General features: G+C 38.1%; 1 protein-coding gene across 1 annotated transcript in view; it reads right to left on the bottom strand.

Annotated features, from left to right (window-relative positions):
• The window catches only part of fry (microtubule binding protein furry), a 208,825-nt gene that overhangs the window by 163,889 nt on the left and 20,310 nt on the right, over positions 1-24,626 (bottom strand). The window contains exons 18-26 of the mRNA XM_028300851.1: positions 23,879-23,966; positions 23,576-23,667; positions 21,720-21,842; positions 16,005-16,172; positions 14,950-15,099; positions 14,033-14,196; positions 11,633-11,799; positions 10,809-10,919; positions 10,173-10,327 (exon numbers count right to left, since the gene is read on the bottom strand). Of these exons, the coding sequence (XP_028156652.1) occupies positions 10,173-10,327; positions 10,809-10,919; positions 11,633-11,799; positions 14,033-14,196; positions 14,950-15,099; positions 16,005-16,172; positions 21,720-21,842; positions 23,576-23,667; positions 23,879-23,966 (1,218 nt within the window). The remainder of the gene's footprint in view (positions 1-10,172; positions 10,328-10,808; positions 10,920-11,632; positions 11,800-14,032; positions 14,197-14,949; positions 15,100-16,004; positions 16,173-21,719; positions 21,843-23,575; positions 23,668-23,878; positions 23,967-24,626) is intronic.

The following is a 24,626-nucleotide window of genomic DNA, read 5'->3' as shown; positions in this document are numbered from 1 at the left end:
TTTGAGATTTAGAGTCACCTTTTCAATAATATTTTATTTAACTAAACTTTCTGAAGTAAAAAGCGTATTCAATTGAAATAGAAGTAAAAGGCGTTTTTAATCTGTATTACAGATAAGCTAAAGTACTTTTTGAAAAAGATTTTCCAGCTACGACCTTTGTCAGTGCGAAGCTGATTTCTGAAACCTTACTTTGAAATATAAATTCAGTTATTTAGTGAGGTGACAACAAAACCTGGTGTATTTTCCTCCGGCTTTGTTTGCCGGGATAAACGGTGGGCTGTGCTAACAGAGGGCGGGCATTACAGCACTAATATCCGCGGCGCAGCGGTAATAAACAAACAGCGGGCAGATGAGCAGCGCCGGAGCCGCTGTTAGCCGCGTTTAGCATATAATGCGCCCGCCTTGCGGCGAGGCACGCTCGTGATTCGGCTCGTTATTTACGAGTAGATTATTGACGAAGACTGATTTCGGTGGTAATACGATCTGGCTAGTATTGTTTTATCAAAAGGGTACGTTGGGTCAACATGTACGTGATTACCACGTTATCTATCTACGAGTACATTCATGTTACGATTTTACTTGTGGTAACATGTCGCGTCGTACGCTAATTTAGTTAATAAGCTAGAGAGATGAACTTTGAGTTGGAGCTACTTGGTTCGATTGCTATATGACACACAGTGGAACATTGTTTTGTATACTTGTTCCCAATACGGAATATTGCAGGCTTGGCAGGGGCCGTTAAGCCCGCAATCGAATCTGGTTGAGCCATGTTAGACGACTTGTGACAGCTCATGAATTCTGCCATCAGGGTTATGATCTCAGTTCTTGCCCATATTACCTACAGATGAAGAAAATCGGCATCCAAATAAAAATCTGATTAAGGAAATCACGTTTAACCGCATTCGTTACATAAGCTATACTTAAATGCATAGTAATTCTCGTTTTAACACTCAGTGCAACAGCACTGCAAGTACAACTTAATAAGACGTTAAGAAACCGAAACGGTAGCGCTGTCTGATACGTACAGCCATGTACAGCTCAATTATAACTTTAACTTGTTAAAAGTTGTCTAACTTCAATACTTAAAGCTCGAATGAGGATGGATCGTATGTATAGATATTCAGGGAAGAAAAAAATAATAATTGCTTTTTAAATTCAACTTACATTAATCACTAATTAAGGCTTGGCTAAAGTTATGGATACAAATAAATACAGATAGAACTAATACCATAACATAATGCATAGAAATCTAATTCAATAAATCTGTGCGTACAAACCTAATCAATCAAAATAATATGGCCTGAAAGCCAGAGCGTATTTTAGCGGCAGATTGTTCGCGTCGGCTCGGACAGGAGGCAACGATGGCTAATCAAATACACTCGGTGTCAAATAATTCGCACCTGCCGCGACAATTACTCATAAGATTTTCTTCTAACACAAACATGGTTCTCCATAAATATTGGTGTTATTTGAAAGCCCAATAAATAAACTTAAAGAAAAATACTTTTAATTTCTTAATAAACGATTAACCTGTACCATAAATGTGTTAATTGAACTAATAAGTACTTTACATATAATTTATTAAAAGAAAAATAAGATTGCTCTAAACTGGTAGCTTATTAGCACCGAGTACCTAAAATCAGGTTTAATACAGATTCCCTTTTTTATCATGATGAACATCATCGTTTTATAAAATCACCAATAATATTGTGTAACTTTAGTTGTGATGACTTGGGTGCGGGGGCAGCATGCAGCGGCGCCGTTGATCCCGCTGACGTTGCCACGAATTAGTCACCCAGGCTTACTGTGGTCTATGACTGCCCAATAGTATCTACTGCCGACGCGCAAACAGGCTCGCAACAATACGTGCAGTCCTAGACACATCACCACTCATTTATAAATTTAATTAGATAAGTTACAATAACTATACACAAGTTGCTAAAGTTTGCCTTGACTTCTTACATGAATGTCTTTATTATACGAGTAGTAATGTGTAATGTGATCCTGTCATTTAATTTTCGCGTTAAAATTATCTAACTTTACAATTAAAAGTAACTTTACTATTTCCAAAAAACCAAAAATTGTCGACAACTACAGCAAAAATTTACCAAGTGTTATACCATTTTGGAATCCTTACTAAATGCGCCAAATTATGACGTCACTTGCCACACTCGCGTAGTACAATTTTTTTTCAGTACAGTCAGTTTAAACTAGGCAAAATTTTTATTTTGATATTTTTTTTGGGAATAATGTATTTTTTTCATCCAAGTTGGAGCAGCTGGTTTTGTAATTTTGATAACAATTTAGAGAAACATTATTCAGGGTTACATAACAAAAAAAAATTGGAAAAAGTGAAGATTTGGGGCAACACGAGTAAAAAGACCGTCACCGGGAGTAGAATTTTTTGTTTTTTTTTTAAATGCCTATTATTTTGATAAAATGCCACATAGATTTTTTTTATATTTTTCTGATAACCAGCATAACTTGCCTCAACACCCAGTTCCGGCTTGACGTTACATTACGGGACACCCTGTATATGAGCTAAAGCAGTACGGAAACTTAGCCCTTTCGGCGAGTTAAATACCTACACTTCAACTGAGTGTTAGGGTTGGCACTCTCAACCTTTATAAAATTAATAAGGTTCTTACTTACTTATTTATTAAAACATTTATTTACGTTTTTTAATTATAAAATACCTAATGGAATAAATTAATTGACTAAGTAGTTAACAAAAAAATAAAACGTTAATTAGATTCAATAATGATCGAATACATAATCGAATAAATTGATTAAGTACTATTAGAGGCCGGTAGAAGATCTTTTCTCATAAATAAAATAACGGATACTTACTTTCACATACCTATTGCCTCACTTAGTACAAAAGCGTGCGGAGCAAATTACCACGGTAATACTATCATACAGTATTGTAACTTCATATAAACGGACGAAACGCGAGCTTTCCTTCGAAATTCAAATCTCGGTATGCGCTCGACATGCAAAAGTCGGGGGTGTCGCGAATGTGCCACAGTAATAAACGGACGACGATGTGTTGTTTTATAAACAGTAAGCGCTCTTTTTTTTATAAAAATAATTACAAGTACCTATTTTATCATGATGAACATCATCGTTTTATAAAATCACCAATAATATTGTGTAACTTTAGTTGTGATGACTTGGGTGCGGGGGCAGCATGCAGCGGCGCCGTTGATCCTATTTATACAGGGTGTTAGGTAAATGGGTTTATAAGCCGACACTAGGCCATGTTAACATTAAATGGTATGGTGAAGTCAGTGATATCATCATTTGATTTTTTTTAATTTTCATACAAAATAAAATTTATAAAATCAGATTTTTATGAAAATTCAAATTATTAAAATTATAATATCAATTTTCTGACTTCACCATACCATTTATAATTATACACATGTTAACATGGGCTAGTGTCGGCATAAAAACCTATTTACCTAACATCCTGTATAATAACACTGCGTTACAAATGGAAAAGAAAATTAAGTACCCGCTTTGAAATGTCGCGTTTTCTTATTCATTCCTATCGTTTAGTAAGAATACATGGATATTTTCTTCCCATCACGTCTCATTTTTTTCCGTAAGGATGTGCCAAATTATGCTTAAAACTGAAAGAATCAAACATAATTTAAAGAAATCTAATAAAATATACCAGACTTTTATACATCAATCGAGTTAATTTTTTATCATTTAGGTATAAAAAATATAAGAAAAATAAATTCATACAATTTAAACCAAAAATACCTTTAAATTTTTACTTTGTCTTTTGTGTTTTGAAAAATCTTCTCGTTTTAGATGCCAACAGTAATCGCCTAGCATAGTTGTGTACCAACGGCCTTGAAATCGTTCTTAAAGCTTCTTTACATCTTGGTGGAACTTCTCTCACCCTGCTCATCACTGACAGCACCAAGATTAGATTGAAAGAAAGAAGTGGGAATGAAGAAAGTGAATTTTTAACCTCATTCTACAACCCAACTTTTCGTATGCTTTTAACATGTTGTTAACTAGCTGTTCAGCATTTTCGGCTCTATGGTTTCCTAAAAACCCTTTTACAACTGCTTTCAGTGATGACCAGGCATCAAGTTCCTTGTAAGTAAGCTTTTTGTCAAAATTTAGGTATTTCATTAATGTGCGTATTTGTGGTCCCATGAATGTCCCTTCTTTGAGTTTTGCGTCACTTAACTTTGAAAAAAACGTCTTCAAATATATAAATCCATCTCCCTCTTTATTCTTAGCCTTAAAATTTTCTTTCAACAGACCAAGTATTATGTGGAGTGGTGTTTACCACAAACAAAACTTATTTGGTGCATTTTTGCAGTTGCGACGGCCACTTACTTCAGTAGTCATGATGGATTTTCAAATAAATATGCTCAGAGATATCGAGGTTATCGAATGGAAACGATTTTATATGAAATAAAACAATGAAAAAGTATAATATCATCGAAAACCTCAGCTGTTCTTTCGTTCGTTCTGTTCTACGCCTAAAGTGAGGGTAGTTAAAATAATGATTGACTTGTACCTCGAGAACTAGACGTGATGGATACCACATATATTTGGAACTTTTTATCTATGACTAATTACCTATTCATTCCAGCTATCAGTTTAACGGGTACCAAAATCGTGTAACGCAGTGTAATCAAGCATTTTGTTCGCCTCATTTTACGGTCGCAAATTTATAAGATTTGTTACTAAATCTTAACACAAATATATTATTTTTAATTAAATCCTAAACAACATGCATGTTTATCCTATTTCATTCACAAAATATTTTGTTTGTCAAAATACAATAAAAAAAATTTACAAAACTAGATAGAAATTCTAAGTAGGCAGATGTAATGAAAATAGGGTCTGCAGGTGAGCAGCCCTATCGCATGTTGTCATACCGTGACGTTCCGCGCGGCTGTTGACATTTATTTTAAAAATATGGTCGAGTTGGAATACTGTATAGATAGTATTACCGTGAAATTACTTTATCAAATAGAATACATAAATTGTTAAAAAGCGTAATTACGTAATTTAAAAAGAACTATTACAAAATCAGATGTAAGCACTTTATTTAAAAAGTAATATTTAATCATTTTTACAATTTAGAATTATTACGAAGTTTAAAAAATGAAAGTTCTGGTTTTGAAGATGCAGAGTTCAAACAGCCGTATACTACGCAATTCACTCGTGGCATGTTTTTAAAAATACATCGGACAGTGCATGCAATAAAATTATTATTAAAAACACAACGCGCGCGACACTCGCGACGGATGGACTGCGAGGTTCGCTTAGAGCTCGTGTAAAGCGTGCGTCTGTGTGCGTGAGTCTGATTTCGAGCGTTTGTATGAAGCTTCCGTACTTTAATTTACTTTCACTAAGTGAGGTAACAAGAAGTCGGTTTGTACCGCGGCGTGAGTTACGAACTTTCAGGGCACGACGTGACGAGTCTCCGTGAAAGCCACGCGACGAAGCCGTTAGGCTACGAGCACAAGAGCGCGTGGCGTTTATCATGAAACTACGGCATATACGCTCGTTAACAATCTGTGAAAACATGGAATGTCGATCAAAATCGCTGAAAATCAATGTCAGAACAAAAGTGTCTGGAGCACTTTTTTGGAACTCAAGTACCATTTATTATTGCATGTCTTTGTTTAGGATTTTTGAGGCACATAAATATTTTCTATCTGTCAATGACTACAAAATAACTTTAAAAAATAACTTCATCTGCCCAAAAGAAACTATACGCATATAAAAAGCCATTGGCACGCTCTAGAAACGCCCGGCAAACGATGCCCTAAACTTTCAAGGTAGGTGTACAAGACATTTGCATTGCTAATCCTCATTCAATCTGTCCTGCGAAGTTAGAATAAGAACAAGTTTAGGGCAACTCAGAACAAGATTAAGGGGAATCATGGCGTGTCAGATAATAACTGGACCTTTATTATCCTATTATCGTATTTGAGAATAGATAAAAATAGAAATAGCTTTTGAAAAAGATTAAGATTAAAATATAATTATCCTTAATCTTAGCAGCGAACAAATAATGAAATAAGGAAGACCTATTTATAAGTCACGTGGGTTGTGATTTTGTGCGAGCGTGTAGGTGGCGTATTAAAATGATGAAAATAACAATCGGTAAAAAATAAGGATTATGAAGTAATCAATAATAATCTGAAGACAGCTGCTTAGATATTTTTGGCTATACGAATAACAGAAGCTACAATGTTATGGTGCGTCCAGAATGGGCGAACGGGCTCGCGCGGCACGCTGGTCATCCTGCTCACCCTGCTCTTGAGTGAGCAGGATGTTGAGTTTGCCGCGCGAGCCTGTGCGCCCAGTCTGGACGCACCATAATAGTAAAGTACGAATTTACGAAAAGAAAAAGCGGGCTAATGGAACTTACAAGAACCTTTCAATATAAATCGATAGAACCCCAAACAGCCACAGTACGGTATGATGTACCTACGTAAAAGTCACACACGTCACTTACCACCATTTATTTGTTACTAAAGAAACAACAAGCCAATAAAAGAAATCTCGTATCATAAGTTGCCAAACAAGACCGTGTCGTTATCTTTAAATCAATACAAGAACAACAAGAAACTTTATTGGTTCGAACAAATCGTCCAGTGTAACGACACTTAATGCTCCAAGCTCCACCGCCAAATCGCTCTAATAATAATACAAATTACTTAACCCATTTAGACCTACCGTACCCTATGTGGTACGGTATATTATTGAATATATTTTGAAGTACCAAACTGTTGTTATTTTGTAAAAATGATTGTGACAGTAAGCTTCAAGTGATTATTTTACATAAAAATATTTAAAAATGCGTTTTAACAGGTGGTTTCGGAAATATTTTTAAAATTCCTCGACAGAAAACAAAAAAAATATTTACAATGTATTCAAGAAGGTATATTTCATATTATTCATGGTAAATTATATTATTTATCAATTTTATTTCAAAAATAAAGTACAATAGATATCATAACTACGAAAAAAATATTATTGAGATTATTTTTATACCATTTTTTCTAGTCTAAAATAGGTGTACCCTATAAGGTACAGTAGGTCTATGCATAAGCAAAATCATGCGAGAAAATATAATTTAATTTTTATTATTTTTAATTGTTTTAGGCTATTGATGCTTCACTTGATTGCCACAACTCTAGAAAAAAAATATAATTTCAGCAAACAAAGCAATTTTGGTATTTTTTTACTGCTTTCCTATCAGATGGCCGCTAATGGTGATCAGACTGACGAAAATTCAGGCGATAACGATAGTGTCAATGTAAATAATTATCCTCAGAGTTTTCTTCGATGGATTTGCTAAATTTCCGTCATCGTATGAAATACGTGTTAAATGCGGTTATTGATAGCAATAAACGTAACAAGTCAGAAGAAGCCAGGTCTTCTTCAGCTATCCTCACTAACTTTGGAAAAGGTAGGAAAAAAAGAACCAAATGTGATTAGTGCCACATAAAACGACTTACAAGCTATGCCAAGAGTAATACTGGTGATTATGTGATTTTATTTTTATTTTATGTCATACAAAAATAAATAAAAACCTGCTTTGAACAACTAGTATGTTTTGCATGCATATAGACCTACTGTACCCTATATGGTACGGGCTCCCCACGGCCCCCTTTTTATGGATTATTTTTTTAAATATTTTTTTCATGATTTTTATACTTCCTTTTGTAAGTTCTTGCTGAGAAATCAATTATTATTTACAAAAATAATTATCGGTCTAAATGGGTTAATAAAACAATTAGTATAAAAAGTATCAAGTCTTTCTTCGAGTCAAGCGTAGCGATCTAAACCAGATATTTTCTAATTGAATTTACTTTGAGGTGAAATGTTCTTTTGAAAATAAGTTAGTTGCCAACAAAGTGAACAACATCCTAATCCTATTATTAAAATAAGAAAGTTTGTGAGGATGAACGGATATAACTGAGCTACATAAACGAAAATTCATATACCTCGAGATAGTTTTTATCCCTGTTATTTTTTTTGGAGGGTTCCCCTACGCGCTCGGTTAAGACAGTCACAGTCTGAGTCTGAGGGCAAAGCCGCGGGCAAAACTAGTACTTAGTAACATCTAAATCAGTGTGGTATGGTTTTAAATCTCTCGCATAATCTTAATGGGAAGTATTACTAGGAGCAATTTATGGTTGCCGGACTAGGTCCCCGGATTTATCATCCTCGCGGGTGGCGTTAGCGAAAGTCGGGCCATTAGCAAGATGCATTGCCCCCTAACTAGCCCGCGTCCGATGTTTTTTGCGGAAAATTTTCCAGGCATAGTTGGTCTGGGTAACGATCGCTAATTTGTTTGCTGGACGTCATGTCATTCAAGTACACCTACAATCTACATGATATGAATAAAGAAAAGTTTGTGCGAAATTGTAAATCAATTGAATCACCGAAAAACATGTGTCTTATTAAGAAAAAATAAGATATGGACAAGAAACTGTATTGTTTTATAAGATTCAATCATTGGAATCAGGAAAGGCTTCACTATGGACACCCGCTACGCAGCTACGTAAAATGTGCATGGCAGTCGCTGCTCATTTTAAGACTAGCAGCGCCATCTTTCAACCGGTAGTTTCCAATGGAAAAGCAGACATCACGTGATTATGACGTGTTGTTCGCAATAGAACAAAATCCTATCGAAACATAGTTTCGTCAAAGTACAACAGATGGCTCTGTTCCTCAAGTATTGGGCAACAAATCTCCTATTAATTTTTATGTTCAACGTTAAACAATAAGTTAATTGTATAATTTAACGTTAATAGATTTGAATAATGACATAGTATTTCCCATTAGCAAATAACCCTACTGCGATGAACAATCTGCCGCAGGTCGTGGCTAAATTCGTTAGTTTGACTATAATTGAATGCATCAGAGGCCTCGTTGGCGCACCGGGACACGAGCTCACAGCTGAAAATTGGATCACCACCCGCCCAGACATAGCGTGTAGCGGAGGTGATTAGGCACTGGTTATGATAGTTACCACCGTGTGCGCTTAAGCGAAGGGATAGTACAAAATTGATATTTGTATGTGCACCAAACAGACTGCATGATCGTGTACGTTCTTGAATCAAAAAATTCTTGATTTTACAAGCTTACTACACCACACTTCAAGTATAGAACTGTTAGGGATTCTTCTCTGCTAAGTAGACCTTAAGCGGTTCGGAGGAGCGAAGTGGCCGAGCAAAAAGATTATATTGTCAGATGTTATCAAGCCGCATTGAATGGCAACCTCATCTATACAAACTTATAGTTTATCAAATGTAACATTAGCGTATTATTTCATTTATCTTAAACATGGCCAGCTAAGAACTTTATCGTGTTCATTAAGCAGGCAATGTTGAAATAGTGAACTTTTAACGGCTCTGATAAATAAAATTTCAGTCGCTGTCACATGCGCGTGACGGCTGAGCTCATAGCCAGTTATGGGAGCCCTTAATTGAGTTTAGTGCAACATGGGACGGCTCTTTCGGACCCCTGCTAGTGTTTAATGAGATAAACTGAGGCGTTAAAAGATTTGGGGGCCAGTGCGCTAGCCAATTGCATTTTCACGGCTGATTGAAATATTCAATTAAAAGTGATGGAACATCGAACGTCACTTTCTGTAAAAATATCCCCCCCTTCCCCCCATAGGGTAACGAGATCTCAACAACGGTTGGAGCTTAAATAGATTTGGAGAATATGGGCTGGCCAATGCATTTCCAATGAAATGACGAATGAAGAATCTAATTATTCGGACGATAGGCGCGAGCGGGGGCATCCAACTATAGTTCGATGGACTTGCGCAATATATGGCAAGCGTCATAACGAATCAGCGTGCTAGTTTCTTTTACATCCGTTAAAAAAATACAAAAAAAGTTCAGCAGTCCAGAAATTTCAGATCTTTTGAGTCTCAATGTGCACAGTAGACAATTGTCATTATCACACTGACAGTACACATACAGTACACAGTAGACAATTATCCAGCAGCATTATGTCTATAGCTAAAAGTTCAAAGCACTAGATCTACGTCATAATCGGCGAAGGGTTATCTCAAAGAGACTGCTGTAACTAGTCTTGCTTCCATCCAGAAGTTTGCTGACAACTGCCTTGCTGAAAGGAGACTACAAAAGACGAGTCCCACTGACCTCGCACTGAATATGGTGGCCAGCGCCATGAAGCAGCCGTCGGCCACGCGTGGGGGTCCCGTGAAGCACTTGTCCACAGTCCAGTCCAGCAATGGGCCGATGTCGGGGTTGCAGTCCAAGAGGAGCACTATGGTCTGCCGGGCCAGCTCGTATATCTGAAGCAAATGTACTTGGTTAACAAATCATCGAGTTCTGTTCGAATATCACTTAATAATAAAAATAATTATTTTCTGTCACACATCAAGTCCATTCCAAGTAAAAATAACAGCATATCAAAAGTCAGTTTGAAGTGCGCGGAAGACGTGTTGGTCGTCTTTAGCACACGAGGCACCGATCACTTAGTGGGAGAGGGTTCAGGTACAGGTTTTTAGCGAGTTCGAGACTCACAGAACCCCTCAGCGCCAAGTATGCAAGCCTTGATCAAAACGAATCAGAATATCGCAAGAAGAAAAATTTTAAAACAAATCTCTCTAATCAATTAGCGGCGGTAGTGTAAACCACCAAACCCTGCATTTAGTTCTGGTTAATCAGAGGCGGACATTTTTCTCTGGTGCAGACAAATGAAGACGAAGACTATGAAATCTCTTTTTAGGTTGTCTCCTGAGCTCGTTTACAGTTTACAGATCAATCACAAACCTTGTCGTTGGTGGAGGACAACATCTCGCTGAGCCAGGGATACAGCGAGCCATCCTCGGCCAGCGCAGACGGCGCGAAGCAGGGCCCGCAGCACACCAGCGCGCTCATGGCCTGTGGGAGAAGAGACTTCATTCAAATACACATAATATAATGTAGCATTTAATGGCAAATGAGATAATGAAAGCATGTGCTTGTTTAGAAGACGTCTATCTTTTCTGCTATTGTTGTTATTAGACGGAAGGAGGTAAGCGATAAGTGATTATCACCGCCCATAGACAGCTGCAACCCCGGGGGAGTTAAAAGTGCGTTGCCGGCCTTTGAGATGTGAGTGTACTCTCTTTTTTAAAAAGTTAGTGCGTCGTATCGGTCTGGAAATACCGTAGGCGACAGTTTATTCCACAGTGCTATTTCTAATCAAGGCGTTGGGCAGAGTGGTCGCGGTTACATGAGGCGACTACGTCAATAGCTTACTATTGGACTATTGGGGGGGGGGGACCGGACAACTCTCCATACGATCTCCCGCCATCTCTGCCTGTTAGCAGCCTGTCTGACGCAGTCACACATAAGAGTTTCCTACACGCTAATGAGAAATTGTTCGTTCGTTTCAGCCAAATGACGTCCACTGCTGGACAAAGACCTCCCCCAAGGTTTTCTACAATAAAAGGTCCTGCGCTGCCCGCATCCAGGCTCTTCCTTATCGCCGGTCCACCTAGTAGGCCTGCCCACGCTATGCAGACTTTTCTGCTCCAACGGCCGTCGTATCTACGAGATACATGCCCCGCCGTATGAGAAATATAGTTATGTAAAGTAGTATCAAGTGTTACCCGTAACGCCGCCAGATGTAGGCGCTCGTCGGCGTCCTGTGGCGGCGGCGGCGGCGGCGGAGGCACGAGCGAGCCGAGGTGCCGCGCCGACGGCCCGCACCAGCCCGAGAACAGGCTGAACAGGCTGCGGAGAAGCTCCTTCTTCATCAGCGACCCGTACATCTCCACTGGAAGGCGGACAAACACGTTGAAGACCATTTTGGTCGAGGGAAGCGCGGGGTGGTTGGTGGTGGGGCGAATCTTCGTGGATGAAACGATCTATAACTTCTTTTGCTAACCAGCGAATTACGGCACATTTACGGACGAATGGAATAGTTACCATACGTTCCGTTCTTTCTACTGGACTGGGACACCAAGGAATCTCAATAGATATAGTTGCTCTAAAGTCGTACTTAACCACTGGATACCAAAGTAAATACATTACAGTTGCTGTTCCTAAGAGACCCGTATATTTTCCGGGTACTTACGAAGAAAACCCTTGTTGAGATCAATGAAACACTTATCGAGTTTCTCTGTCTTATCACGTATAACGGTCTGTAAAAGAAAACAATTCTTCTCTCTGCTGTGAAGTCTTACATAGATACTCAGATATATAAATATACAAAAAGGAGAAACTGGCTGACATATCAACGCACAGCCTAAACGGCTAAAAATAGGCACTTGAAATTTGGAAGGGACGTAGCTTAGGTACCGTAGATGTGCACTAAGAAAGGAATTCCTGAAATTCCCATGGGAACGGGAAAATCCTTTTGTATGAAAAATCTAAACCGCTTAAGTTAGACGCTTGAAATTTGGCATGCAGGTACCTTAGTAAACTTATAGCTTATAGTCCAGTCATTTAAGCTTAAATTAGGTAAGAATCTCGGAATTCGAGATACCCAGCTGTAAGTCTGTAAATACTTGTATATTGACACCCTAAAAGTTGTCTCAAAACCTACATATGGTAGGGTGTAAGCAACTATTAAATTTTAAGTTCAAAGGTCACAAAAATCGGTTTTTTGCGCTTTTTTTGGAAATATCTCATTTCCTATGGGTTTTTTGCTATTTGTATTTATTATCAATATTGTAGAATACAAAATTCTCTACAAATTTTGTTTAGAAACTTTTTTTATACGGTGAACCGTTTTCGAGATAGAGGGCGTAGAGCGCGCGGTCACTGCATCACTTCAGGTCAACTTAAGTGGTTTAGGTTTTTCATACAAAAGGATTTTCCCGCTAATTCCCGTGGGAATTTCGGTAATTACTTGTTGTAAATAAGCTTTAAGTTTACTAAGGTACCTACATGCCAAATTTCAAGCGTCTAACTTCCGTTAAGCGTTTAGATTTTTCATACAAAAGGATTTTCCCGCTAATTCCTGTTCCCGTGGGAATTCCTAAGTAAACTATAACCTGCCCAGGTGTATGAAGAATAATTGTACCAAGTTTCGTTAAAATCCGTCGAGTAGTTTTTGTTTCTATAAGGAACATACAGACGGACAGACAGACAGACAAAAATTTTACTGATTGCATTTTTGGCATCAGTATCGATCACTAATCACCCCCTGATAGTTATTTTGAAAATATATTTCATGTATAGAATTCTGTCCGTCTGTATGTTCCTTATAGAAACAAAAACTACTCGACGGATTTTAACGAAACTTGGTACAATTATTCTTCATACACCTGGGCAGGTTATAGTATACTTAGGAATTCCCACGGGAACAGGAATTAGCGGGAAAATCCTTTTGTATGAAAAATCTAAACGCTTAACGGAAGTTAGACGCTTGAAATTTGGCATGTAGGTACCTTAGTAAACTCAAAGCTTAGTTACAACAAGGAATTCCCTAAATTCCCATAGGAATTAGCGGGAAAATCCTTTTGTATGAAAAATCTAAACCGCTTAAGTAGACCTTAAGTGATGCAGTGACCGCGCGCTCTCCGCCCTCTATCTCAAAAACGGTTCACCGTATAAAAAAAGTTTTTAAACAAAATTTGTAGAGAATTTAGTATTCTACAATATTGATAATAAATACAAATAGCAAAAAACCCATAGGAAATGAGATATTTTTAAAAAAAGCGCAAAAAAACGATTTTTGTGACCGTTGACCTTGAAATTTAATAGTTGCTTACACCCTACCATATGTAGGTTTTGAGACAACTTTTAGGGTGTCAATGTACACGTATTTACAGACTTACAGCTGGGTATCTATAATTCCGAGGTGAACTTACTATAATGACTGGACTATTAGTTACAACAGGATATTGTAAAATTCCCACAGGAACGGGAGTTAACGGGAAAAAACATTTGTATGAAAAAATCTAAACCGCGTGACAGATGAAGGGGGTAAAACGGGATCCACGCGCACGAAGTCGCGGGCGGCTGCTAGTACATTATAAGATGGCAAAAAGTAAATAACTTACGAGGGAAGCTCTTGATGAGTTCTGTGACGAAGTCGGCGAAGGTGAGTCGTTGCTCCCTGGCGGCCGGGGCGTCTTTCTCGGCCTCCACCTCCAAGCATTGCCGCACTCCGTCCAGGTACTCAGTGAGGGTCGGGTGCAGGCTGCCGCCTTCGAGCGCGAACGGGCTGCAACAAATGTGGAGATGTCACGATAATCATTAAAAAAAAATCATTAGCAACTGCACTCAGGAGGATTTGATGAGTGCTACTGACAACGCCACTCTTGTGGCGGAGTTTTGGGCTGACGCTGTATAGGTTTGTTGTCGACACGAAAAGAAGAAGATTAGGCCAAGAGCTTCCTCGTTGTGAATAAAAAAAAACGAAAACATGTCATTGTGTCCCACTCAGTCCCACTTTGCACGTGAGAAACGGGGCGAGCGAAAGCCTATTCGCATAGACCAGATGAAACACTGTCATCCGAGGTGCCATGCACGCCCTCTAAAAATATCCAAAACTTCGACAATATTATGTGCCATCTCGTTTTTGCTTCCAAAAAAATCTAGTAAATCTAATCAATAAAGTAATGTATGCCTACTTAGTTGCTTACTTTATAACTCTTAAGAAATTATTTATAAACAAAATTACCCTAAACCTAAATTTTTAAATGTCTGCTCTCAATAAAATATTCATATGTAATATGTGGACATTGTTGTTGGTCATACAATACTTTAGATACATAGATAAGTATGATTCTAGACTAAGAACCATTGTAAAATTGTATTTTTGTCCCAAATAAATGAAAAAAAAAATGTATTATATGAATTTAAATGTGATTGTGTTATGCGTAAAATGATTCACGTACGGAAAGGGCTTCACGTTGAAAAAAACGTTCTGTTAGCTTAAAAAAAAGAAAATTCAGATTTTCACGTGGTGACTGACCTGGTAGCGAAGGTCTTCTTCTGCGCGATGAGCAGCAGCATCTTGTTGAGGTGCAGCCGCAGCGCGTCACGCCGCCGGCGCCGGCGCATGTTCTCCTGTTTGCGATCCACGGCTTCGCGCAGTAACGGGACCAGCTCTTCCATCAAATCCCTAAGCGAATATAAGCGTTAACAAATCGATTTGCAATTTTTGTGCAGACATAAAATGATAATTTTAGTTATCAATTTAATATAACCAATGCTAGCTGTCACAGACGGGTATTGGAGACTTCACAAAAACGAATGCAAAAACTCTTCTATCTTCGTCTTTGCATTCTATGATCGATCATAGTACGCAGAACTGACGGCCGATGGGGCAGCAAGGTTCTGGAATGGAGGCCGCGTACCGGAAAACGCAGCGTGGGACGTCCACCCACAAGGTGGACCGACCTGATAAAGGTAGCAGGAAGGCGCTGGATGCAGGCCGCTACCAACCGTGTGATGTGGAAGTCATTGGGGGAGGCCTATGTTCAGCAGTGGACGTCCTGTGGCTGGAATGATGATGAAAGAGAGAAATAAAGTTATGATTTCTCTCTTTCATCTATACAGGGTGTTTGGTAAATGGGTATAATGAGCCGACACTAGCCCATGTTAACATGGACATATAAATGGTATGGTGAAGTCAGAAATTTGATATCATAATTTTATTTTTTTAATTTTCATACAAAATAAATTTTATAAAATCCGATTTGTATGAAAATTAAAATAATTAAAATGATGATATCAAATTTCTGACTTCACCATACCATTTATATGACCATGTTAACATGGGCTAGTGTCGGCTCATATACCCATTTACCAAACACCCTGTATATAAAAGAAAGTCGTGTTAGTTACACCACTTGTAACTCAAGAACGGCTGAACCGATTTAGCTGAAAATTGTCAGGGAGGTAGTTTAGAGCCAGGAGAAGGACATAGGATACTTTTATCCCGTTCGAAATTAAAAAAAAGTCTGCTTATTTATTGCCATTAAGGCGGAACAAAGTTCGCCGGGTCAGCTAGTTATTTATACGTACTTGAGCGCGTCGGGGTTGATATTCCCGCAGGCGGCGACGGCGGCGTCGCGCACCTCGGGCACTTCGCAGCGCGCCAGCGGCACGCACAGCTTGTGCAGCGAGCCCGGCGCCGCCGCCGCGCCGCGCGCCTCGCCGCCGCTGCGCTCGCTCAGCGAGTCCGGCGACGAGCTGCGCACACGCAACGCTTAGTCACACCGCGGCACCGCGCAGCCGCAGCCGCAGCCGGGAAGTGTTAAGGAATCACACCGGCGCTTCAATTTCGACACCCACGCGAGTTCGATGCATGACGTTAATGATTAACGAAGTGAAATAATTTGACTAAAGTCTGGTCGCTGAGCACGTTGAATTTCGTCTAATGACCCCAAGCTACCCATCCTTATCGCTCGCGCGTAATTTTATTGCTGTCGCAACTGTACGCCGGGCGGCCACAGCGAGTGTGCGGACGCGATAGCAATATAATTACGCGCGAGCGATAAGGATGGGTAGCTTGAGGTCATTGGATGAAATTCGACGTGCTTGGCGACCCGACTATACCAAAAAGTATGTAAAGTCAGCGTCAAATAGTTTGTGACACCCAAAGTAGCCAAAAAGATAGCAACACGTCTTTGTGACAATTAGAATGAGGTTGTGTTGCCAACTTTTTGGCCACTCTAGATGTCACGAACCATTTGACGCTGATGAAGTAAAATACCATGAGATTATGGAAAGTGGTTGCTAACAAATTCGTACACGTTTGTGTTTACAAAATCAAAACGCCTGTATGAAATATTCCTTTTATGACACTCCTTACTGTTGCAAGCATGGACAGCGAGATTGGAGTCGTAATAGCTGTAGACGTCGACAAACTGACAAAATGCTTCTTCAACAAATCTACAAATCGAAGTTGTATGAAATACCTAATGCTCTTCTATAGAAAGCAAAGAAATATGTGATTTGTCGTTATAAATAATCGTTATAAATTGTTATAATAAGTCGTAATAAATTGTTGCTAACATGATTATGGACCCCGGTCTGACAATTTTTTTTTTTTTTCAATTCAATTCAATATAATATTGTAATCTAGAGATTTACAAAAAAACCCTGCCGAGATATGGATACAGAATAAGCGCGGTGTTATGTACTTTGAAAAATTATTATTAGTATAAAGTATTTGATTACATCCTGAAACAAATAATAGAAGATGACCCTAAAAAAGAAATCTTGTGTCAGCTGTGTTATCCTAGCTGTCCACAGCTGCTACGATCCAATCTCACGGTCGTCTGCGCAGTTTATGACGCCTTACATTTACTAGCCAACAAAACGCACATATTACTTTTGCACGAAATTACTAGTTCTCAAAACTGAGATATTTTGCAGTTATATTTCTGAAGCTAAATGTGCAACCACCATGTCATTGTGCGTCAATTGTTGCTAAGTAAATATAAGACGCGTGCGCGTGCATTCACTAACACCCAGCACACCTGGAAATCTAATCACAAATTAGTGTCAAATAACTTTGTGTAAATGCATGTAAAGGTAAAACTTGCACTCATTAACTTTGGACTCTTCAATATTTTAATGATATTAAAAAATGCCTTCTTACATTTACTTCGTTTTAATGAATATTGTAAAGGCAATAAAAATTCAACAAAGAAATACATACTTTAATTTAACACTATTACTTAACATTAGCATGCAATTTAAATAATCCAACAATAAAAAACAAGAATGAGACGAATCCAAGCAATACTTATGACATGTTACAAACTACACACATAACTTCTGGTGTCTAACCAGCGAACACAATTATAGGGAGGCCGCAAAAAACATATTGTGAAAGCTGATTTATTGAATAGAATGAATATAAAGGAACAAGTATATGCACGATGTTTAGCCACTAATGAATGTTTCGACTGTGAATGTTATTCTTCTGTTAGTATTATTTCAATGTTTTCCTTAATACATTCACAATCAAAGACCAAAATTAATGTGATTCCAAAAATATCGTATAACTAACATACATACAAAGCGATAATATCCACTCTGATAAATTAAGGAAAAAGAAAAACCATATTATTATTATGTGTAGAATAACAATATGCAGAGTACAGATTGATGTCTTGAACTCTTTGGTCTAGGAATTACTGGATGCCCCCACTTTAACTTTTTGTCTAAAAACGAATATCTCACTGATTTTACGAGACAATTTCTTGATATACAGAGATTTGTATTATTTCAAATACACATTTCACTTACTTAAGCATAGAGCGGTACAAATAACACATCTAGCCCTTAACTTACCACCAACCAGAGAACCCACATATCCCTTAACACTAAGCGAGACCAGACCTGATATGACAGAACAGGACGGAGAACAGAAACCATGAAGAAACTAATGCATGCTCTAACGGAATAACCGTAAGATCTATATTCGTCTAAGGGCTCTACAGGGACATTGCTGGACGGCACACGGGTCCTAATCGCTTGGCTACGAACGTGCCACAAATATCGGCGACAGCTTTTACGTTTTATGGGAGTACCATAAAATGAGAAAGGGTACATGTCTGTAAACAAGTGTGTATTGTGCTATCTATGCTGGATTAAGAAATAATTTACAATTGTGTATTAGCAGCACGCCACAATCATTGTTCAAAATATTTAACTATGTATTCCCTGTTACTATACATAATCAATTTAGCATTATGATATCAAAGTGTTGTTCAAAACCTCGTTAGAAAGAGATATTTGCTAGTTTGCTTGTCCGATGTTCGTGGCACGTCCTGCCGCGGACACACGCACAGACATACGGACACAGATCGTTACCCCCACAGAGTCTCCGGACACGCAGAGAGGAACAGAGCGCTGTCCGCGAACAAAAAAAATGGACACGTGTCAATTAATTTGGCTATTGTCAATTTAAAACCGTAATGTTTTATCAAAACAACACAGACCACTTTACCTATATGGGTAATCTGTATTTCATGCTGTGAAAAATATTTTTCACAAGAACTATTTTTCGCCAGCGAAAATATTATTACTTTTAAATATGTATAAATCAATGTTTGTTTTATTTAAACTAATCCTTAAATTGGCAGGTTAATCGTTTTCTCCTTAGCTAACTCAGTAATCGTACCTATATTTGTTAGTGACAATTAATTCTATTAAAAATCTACATCTTAGCAAGATCAATGCACTGTTATGATACACAACAATGCTTTGCGACCTGTATGAATCAAACATGTACAAACGAAAAACAAAAATAGCGCTCTGTACGATACTGAAATGATACCTCAGACTGAATGATGCGGCATCCCAAAACTAAAACTATGTAGGGTAAACCAGAGAGTGATTGCCCACTGGTAGTGATTGCCCGCTTTAAGAATAATATTGTCAGGTGCTGACTTTGAATCACTCTAGTTAGATTTGAATTTACTAAGTAGATGGCTCCGAGATCAATATACAGTAGATTTAAAATTTACAATAGGAAACACTAAAAAAAACAGTTATGGCGGATTTTGTCAAGACGGGTGAAAATGTTACTCAAACAGGTAAAGACTTTAACAATTTTACTAAGGAATTACTTTCTTAGAGGTTAAATTTTTTTTGCAAGTTATTTAATATTCAACTAATGGTGTATAGTCATAATGAAATTATAAGTGTTTTCTCCATTATCAATGAAAATAACTGATAAAATTTGATTTCTAACGGTCATTTTAACGGTGGGTAATCACTGCACGTAAATCTGTATATTTTTAGTTATTGCCCACCATCATTTCAGTTATTGCCATATGTTAATGTATAGTTATTGCCCAGGGCAATTATTATTAGAGTGTTGCCACCATGCAGTAGCAGTGTTTAAGTTGCTCATTGCTAGACTTGTTTTGCAATTTACAGGCATAAATATTGAAATGGCTTTTAATGTTTCATTTTCAGTATGCCAAAGACTCCAAAAGTTCAATATAGCATAGAAAATTTGCAAAAAGCGATCGAAGCTGTACAAGATGTATCCAACAATTTATCTACAAGATAAATTGCTGAAAAATATGGTTTGGCTTGAAAAAATTGACAAAAATTCAAACGCAAATACAAAAAATGAAAATTCTACGTTAAATCTACTACTGAAAATGTTAATTGTAAGGAAATAGATACAACTTTAGGGAAGAATAACCAATAGCTAATTGAACATTCTGAGCAACCACTTGAACTGATATCAAAGAAGATAAAAAAATAAATACATATAAAATTTACATATAAAATTCAAATTTTTGCGTCATCTATGTTTTGAAGTAGATGATTCTGTCTCTACCGATTCTGACTCATCAACATCAGCTCAAGAAATATTTGATAATATGTTAATAAGGCCAAACGCAATTTATTTTGAAATTTTGAAGACTGTACTACTAGAATTTAAGTTTAATGTTTTGTTTTGTTTATTTAAAGCCTATTTTGTCATTTTAAAATTGATTATTTTGTTTTAAGATACTGGGCAATTACTGTGCTTTGATGTGGGCAATTAGTGTGAGTAATGGGCAATGACTGTACTTTTTGGAGGATTTTAAATTTATTTCAATATTTTGTAAGTTACGTAAGTTTTAACTAAAAACTGTTAATATTCTGTTTAACAGTTTATTGAGTTATAAGAAAAAAGTCATAAATGGTCGATAATTAAAATACTTTCTTTAATTTTTCATCTCAATGTGTTTGATATCTTTAAGTGGGCAATAGCTATACGGTTTACCCTATAATGATTACCCAGTTACGTTTGGGTGCGCGACCTGCATGTAGATGACATTTAGCTCTAACGTAATGCGTCGCAGGCATGTCAATCGCTAAACTGCTCTCGCGTCTATCTAGTCATTCCGTTAAAACAAAGCGGACGGTAGTAACAAACAGAAAGTACTATAAACCAATGGGTACAGTTATGCGGAGTGATGTCGGGGGTTTATTCACAGATGTAGACGCCACGAGGCGCGGCGCCGCCCGATGACTGTGTATTAGCTGTGCGCGCCCCGGCCGTAGGGTTGCCAAAACCAACCACCCCCTTTAACCGGACAATAGAATAGTTCTGGTCTTAAATATCAAAATATTGAACATGACAGTGGTCAATGTATTTTAACACTCTTTTATTATCAAGTCCACTTTTGTAACTTTCATTACAAACAAAGTAATAATGTATCACTATTCCACGGTTGGCAACCCTAAGTATGCGTGAGCGATGGTCATGAATAGTGGGTTTCGTTTCGAAATTTTATGATATCGGAAGTATGTAAAAAACTTTGCATAATCTACTAAGTAATATTCGCTTTCGATATCATAAAAACCAATAGATTAGCAACCAATATGCGCATGGTGTGGCAGGATTTTCGTTTACATCTTACGGATCGGGTTAATCTTATGGGGATTATTATTTCAGAAAATTTTGTAATTTGAATAAGCATTTCAATCAGATGCAAACTTATAAATTAATGAAATTAAAAGACTATTATTGCCATAACTAAAGGCATTATAGATTTATCGTATGACATCTAGTCATACTGTAAAGATATTGCTTGATTTGGTAACTTTGAGTGCATTGTGCCATCGTGAGAACCAACAGGTCATGGCCGCGGTAAACGGCAATTTAATTAAAAATAGAGCACGGCATTTAACCCGTCAACCGCCAGCGCACATCGGTTGCCAACCCGCGCCCACGTGCCCCAATGCGATGACCGATGACGTGCACGGTTGAGTGGGCACCTCGTCCGCTTGTGGTGTCTGTGCGCGCGCGCCACGCTCAGCGGCAACGTGAAGAAGCCGCCCGGCGCATTGAGGCTCTCGCTCGACGAGCTCAGCGCGCCTAGCCACGACTCCTCAGTGTTACTGGACAGACCACACGCCCAACCAAATCATAAACATTCTGGGAGTGGGTAGTCAATGCGAAAAAACGCTCAACGGTTGGAATGTGCAGGTGTCAAAATGTCCATACGGACCGGCTGTCAGTGTGGAAAAAAGTATCAACGTCGAAATGAGCAATGGTTAAAATGTCTTCGGGTTTATTCGAACAAGAGTCTTATTGTATAATAGCTAACATGAGCACGTGTTTAAAAGCATCAAGGTAAAAAATGTCCAAAAAATCTTTATTGGCTGGACTACAAGAACATTGAACATTTTGACATTTAATTTTATTAATTAAATCATGAGCACAATATATCAGTTGATCATTTTATCTATCACACCTTTTGTTGTACTTGTATTTTGTGATGTGTACCATTTGTCACTAAACCATTGTAACCATGGTAATAATGTACATTTTGACACTAGGACTTTTTGACGTTCATACTTTTTGCCACACTGACAGCCGGTCCGTATGGACATTTTGACACCTGCACATTCCAACCGTTGAGCGTTTTTTCGCATTGACTACTCACTCCCAGAATGATCATAAAACAACTGCCCACATGTGCGGCCAGTGGCAGCTGGAATCGCAGGTGCCCGATGTGGTTTGTGCGTTCAACACCACCAGCAACCTGTCTAGTGTTCCCTAAAACATGTAGCTATGAACACTACGTTTTGCACGACGCTCTAGTTTGAAAAGTGTGATATTTTATTACTACGTTGCTAACACCCAACGTATTAAGACACGGCTGCTAGTGTACCGTATTACAATATAGGCATTGATACTCCTGCGTGGATCCACTTTCCGGCACACGAAAGATTAAATCAAGTCTGTGGATCAACATGTCATCTGAAATTTATACTTTCAACTCGATTCAATTGCTTTCTCAGTTTCTTCACAACTTTAACTCAAATCCCCAAAGCCTAACTACACTGTAAATAATTTTATACATAAAATATGTATATGGATTGATACTGTACTCAATATGCGAATATAATACATAAACGTACTGTTAAGTGAATAATAAATTGAACAATTCCTCATGTAAAAATGTGCAGAATATCGTGTGAATAAATTTGTTTAGGTCTGGACATTAAATCACATGCGTTTTATACATGTCATCAAAAATGGGATTCTCTTTATTTGCTTTCATCTGTTTTAATTGAGCTAAGCTATGAATTGATTAATGATTTTATCGTAATTGCTGAGCAAGACTATAGTTATAAAAAAGATAACAAAATAGAATATTTTTTGTGTCGAAAGTTATTTTCTCCTTTATATGGTTAGTAGTAAGTACAAGAATCCAGCCCGTAAAGAGAATCGCAATCTATATTGCTAATAATAAAGATAGTAATAAAACACGCAAATAAGAGACAATAATCCACATATAGACGTTTAGCAAAAAAGGTTCGCTACTGAGTCAGCACATCCATCAATACACGGGAGTTACTGCCAATCAACCGACTTCAAGCCAATCTCTACTTCGGATGGTACAGTGGCTAACTTTGGAATTATTAGAAACTTTAAAAACTTATGCTAGGGAAAACTTGAACGATGAAGAAAGTGTGTCATGCAAAATTTTGTCGGTAAGTATACTAAAACTTTTTTCAATACTATACAGAGTTGTAATCAGGTGAGTTCTTGATCGTCCAAGCTCACACAACACAACACTCGGAATGCTGAGGAGTTGGAAGGAGGAGGGCTAAGAGGAGGTTACCTGAGGCTCAGGTCAGGGCTGGCGCAGCGGATCACGGGGCTCGGCACCGCCGGCACCACCAGGTATGCCATTGTCATGTAATACTTCCACACCTGAAACACGAGAGCCGGGTGTTGAAAATTAATGCTACAGTTCCAGAGTCATAGACCAATATTCTCGAACGACGCTTACTTAAGGATCTACATTCGAGAATAGATTCAACTAGGTAATGTAGTTTATTTGAGAGATGTTATTTGAATAGGTTTTTGAATTCTTTCATACTTTGATTACAGATCACGATTAAATAAAAAATGTTATATTTACCTGCATGTAGCCGTCTTTTTCCTTCTCAGGTTTCCTCGGCAACGCGGGGCCACGTGACAGTAATGAAGCGCGGTTGTCATTCACCGGTCTAGAGACATAAAAAGTATTAATATATTAAAAGTATCTTCATTAGAATGGGAAGAAAGAAATAATGTAGTTAGTCCTTGCGACGGAATATTTGCAGCTGAAAGGTAGCATCCGGTGCTAGGCAGAAAACTGGGAGGTCGAGGCCTGCTTCATTCTAAGAGGACGTAATCTTACCGAAGGAGACAGCGATGCGGGAAATTGAGGTAAGTAACTTATACACTCTTCCACTCCGTAGACTGAAGAGGAATTGAAGTCATTGTACAACCAATAGTTTGATCCTCCCCCGGTGGTGGACTGCAGTCTGTTAGCGTTAGCCTTATCGATCAGGATTGGCCCGTTGATACCGGCTAATCACCCCCATTGAGGAGTTTGATCGACTCAGGGAAAACAGCTGTATGCTTTTATTTGCTTCGATCCCTTGTTTTCTGAGGCAGATTAGTCTGGCAATCTTCGGGAGATGTGGACACTGGACACTTCAAATCGGCTATTGTTGAAGAGAAAAACTCAGGAGCCGGTTTTTGGTAAAGTTGTATTGTTACACGCAGTAGATGTTGATTGTACATTAGTTTGAGAGAAAGTAAAAAATAGTCGTACTCTTGCAAACAGCACGGCACGGACGTGTGTAGCGCCATCTATGATTATCTATGTAAATCATTTCGAT

Source organism: Ostrinia furnacalis, unplaced genomic scaffold, assembly GCF_004193835.3.
Source record: "Ostrinia furnacalis isolate ACB-3 unplaced genomic scaffold, ASM419383v2 OfSCF0802, whole genome shotgun sequence".
Taxonomy (NCBI): Eukaryota; Metazoa; Arthropoda; class Insecta; order Lepidoptera; family Crambidae; genus Ostrinia; species Ostrinia furnacalis.
This window is presented reverse-complemented; position numbering and strand designations above follow the sequence as displayed.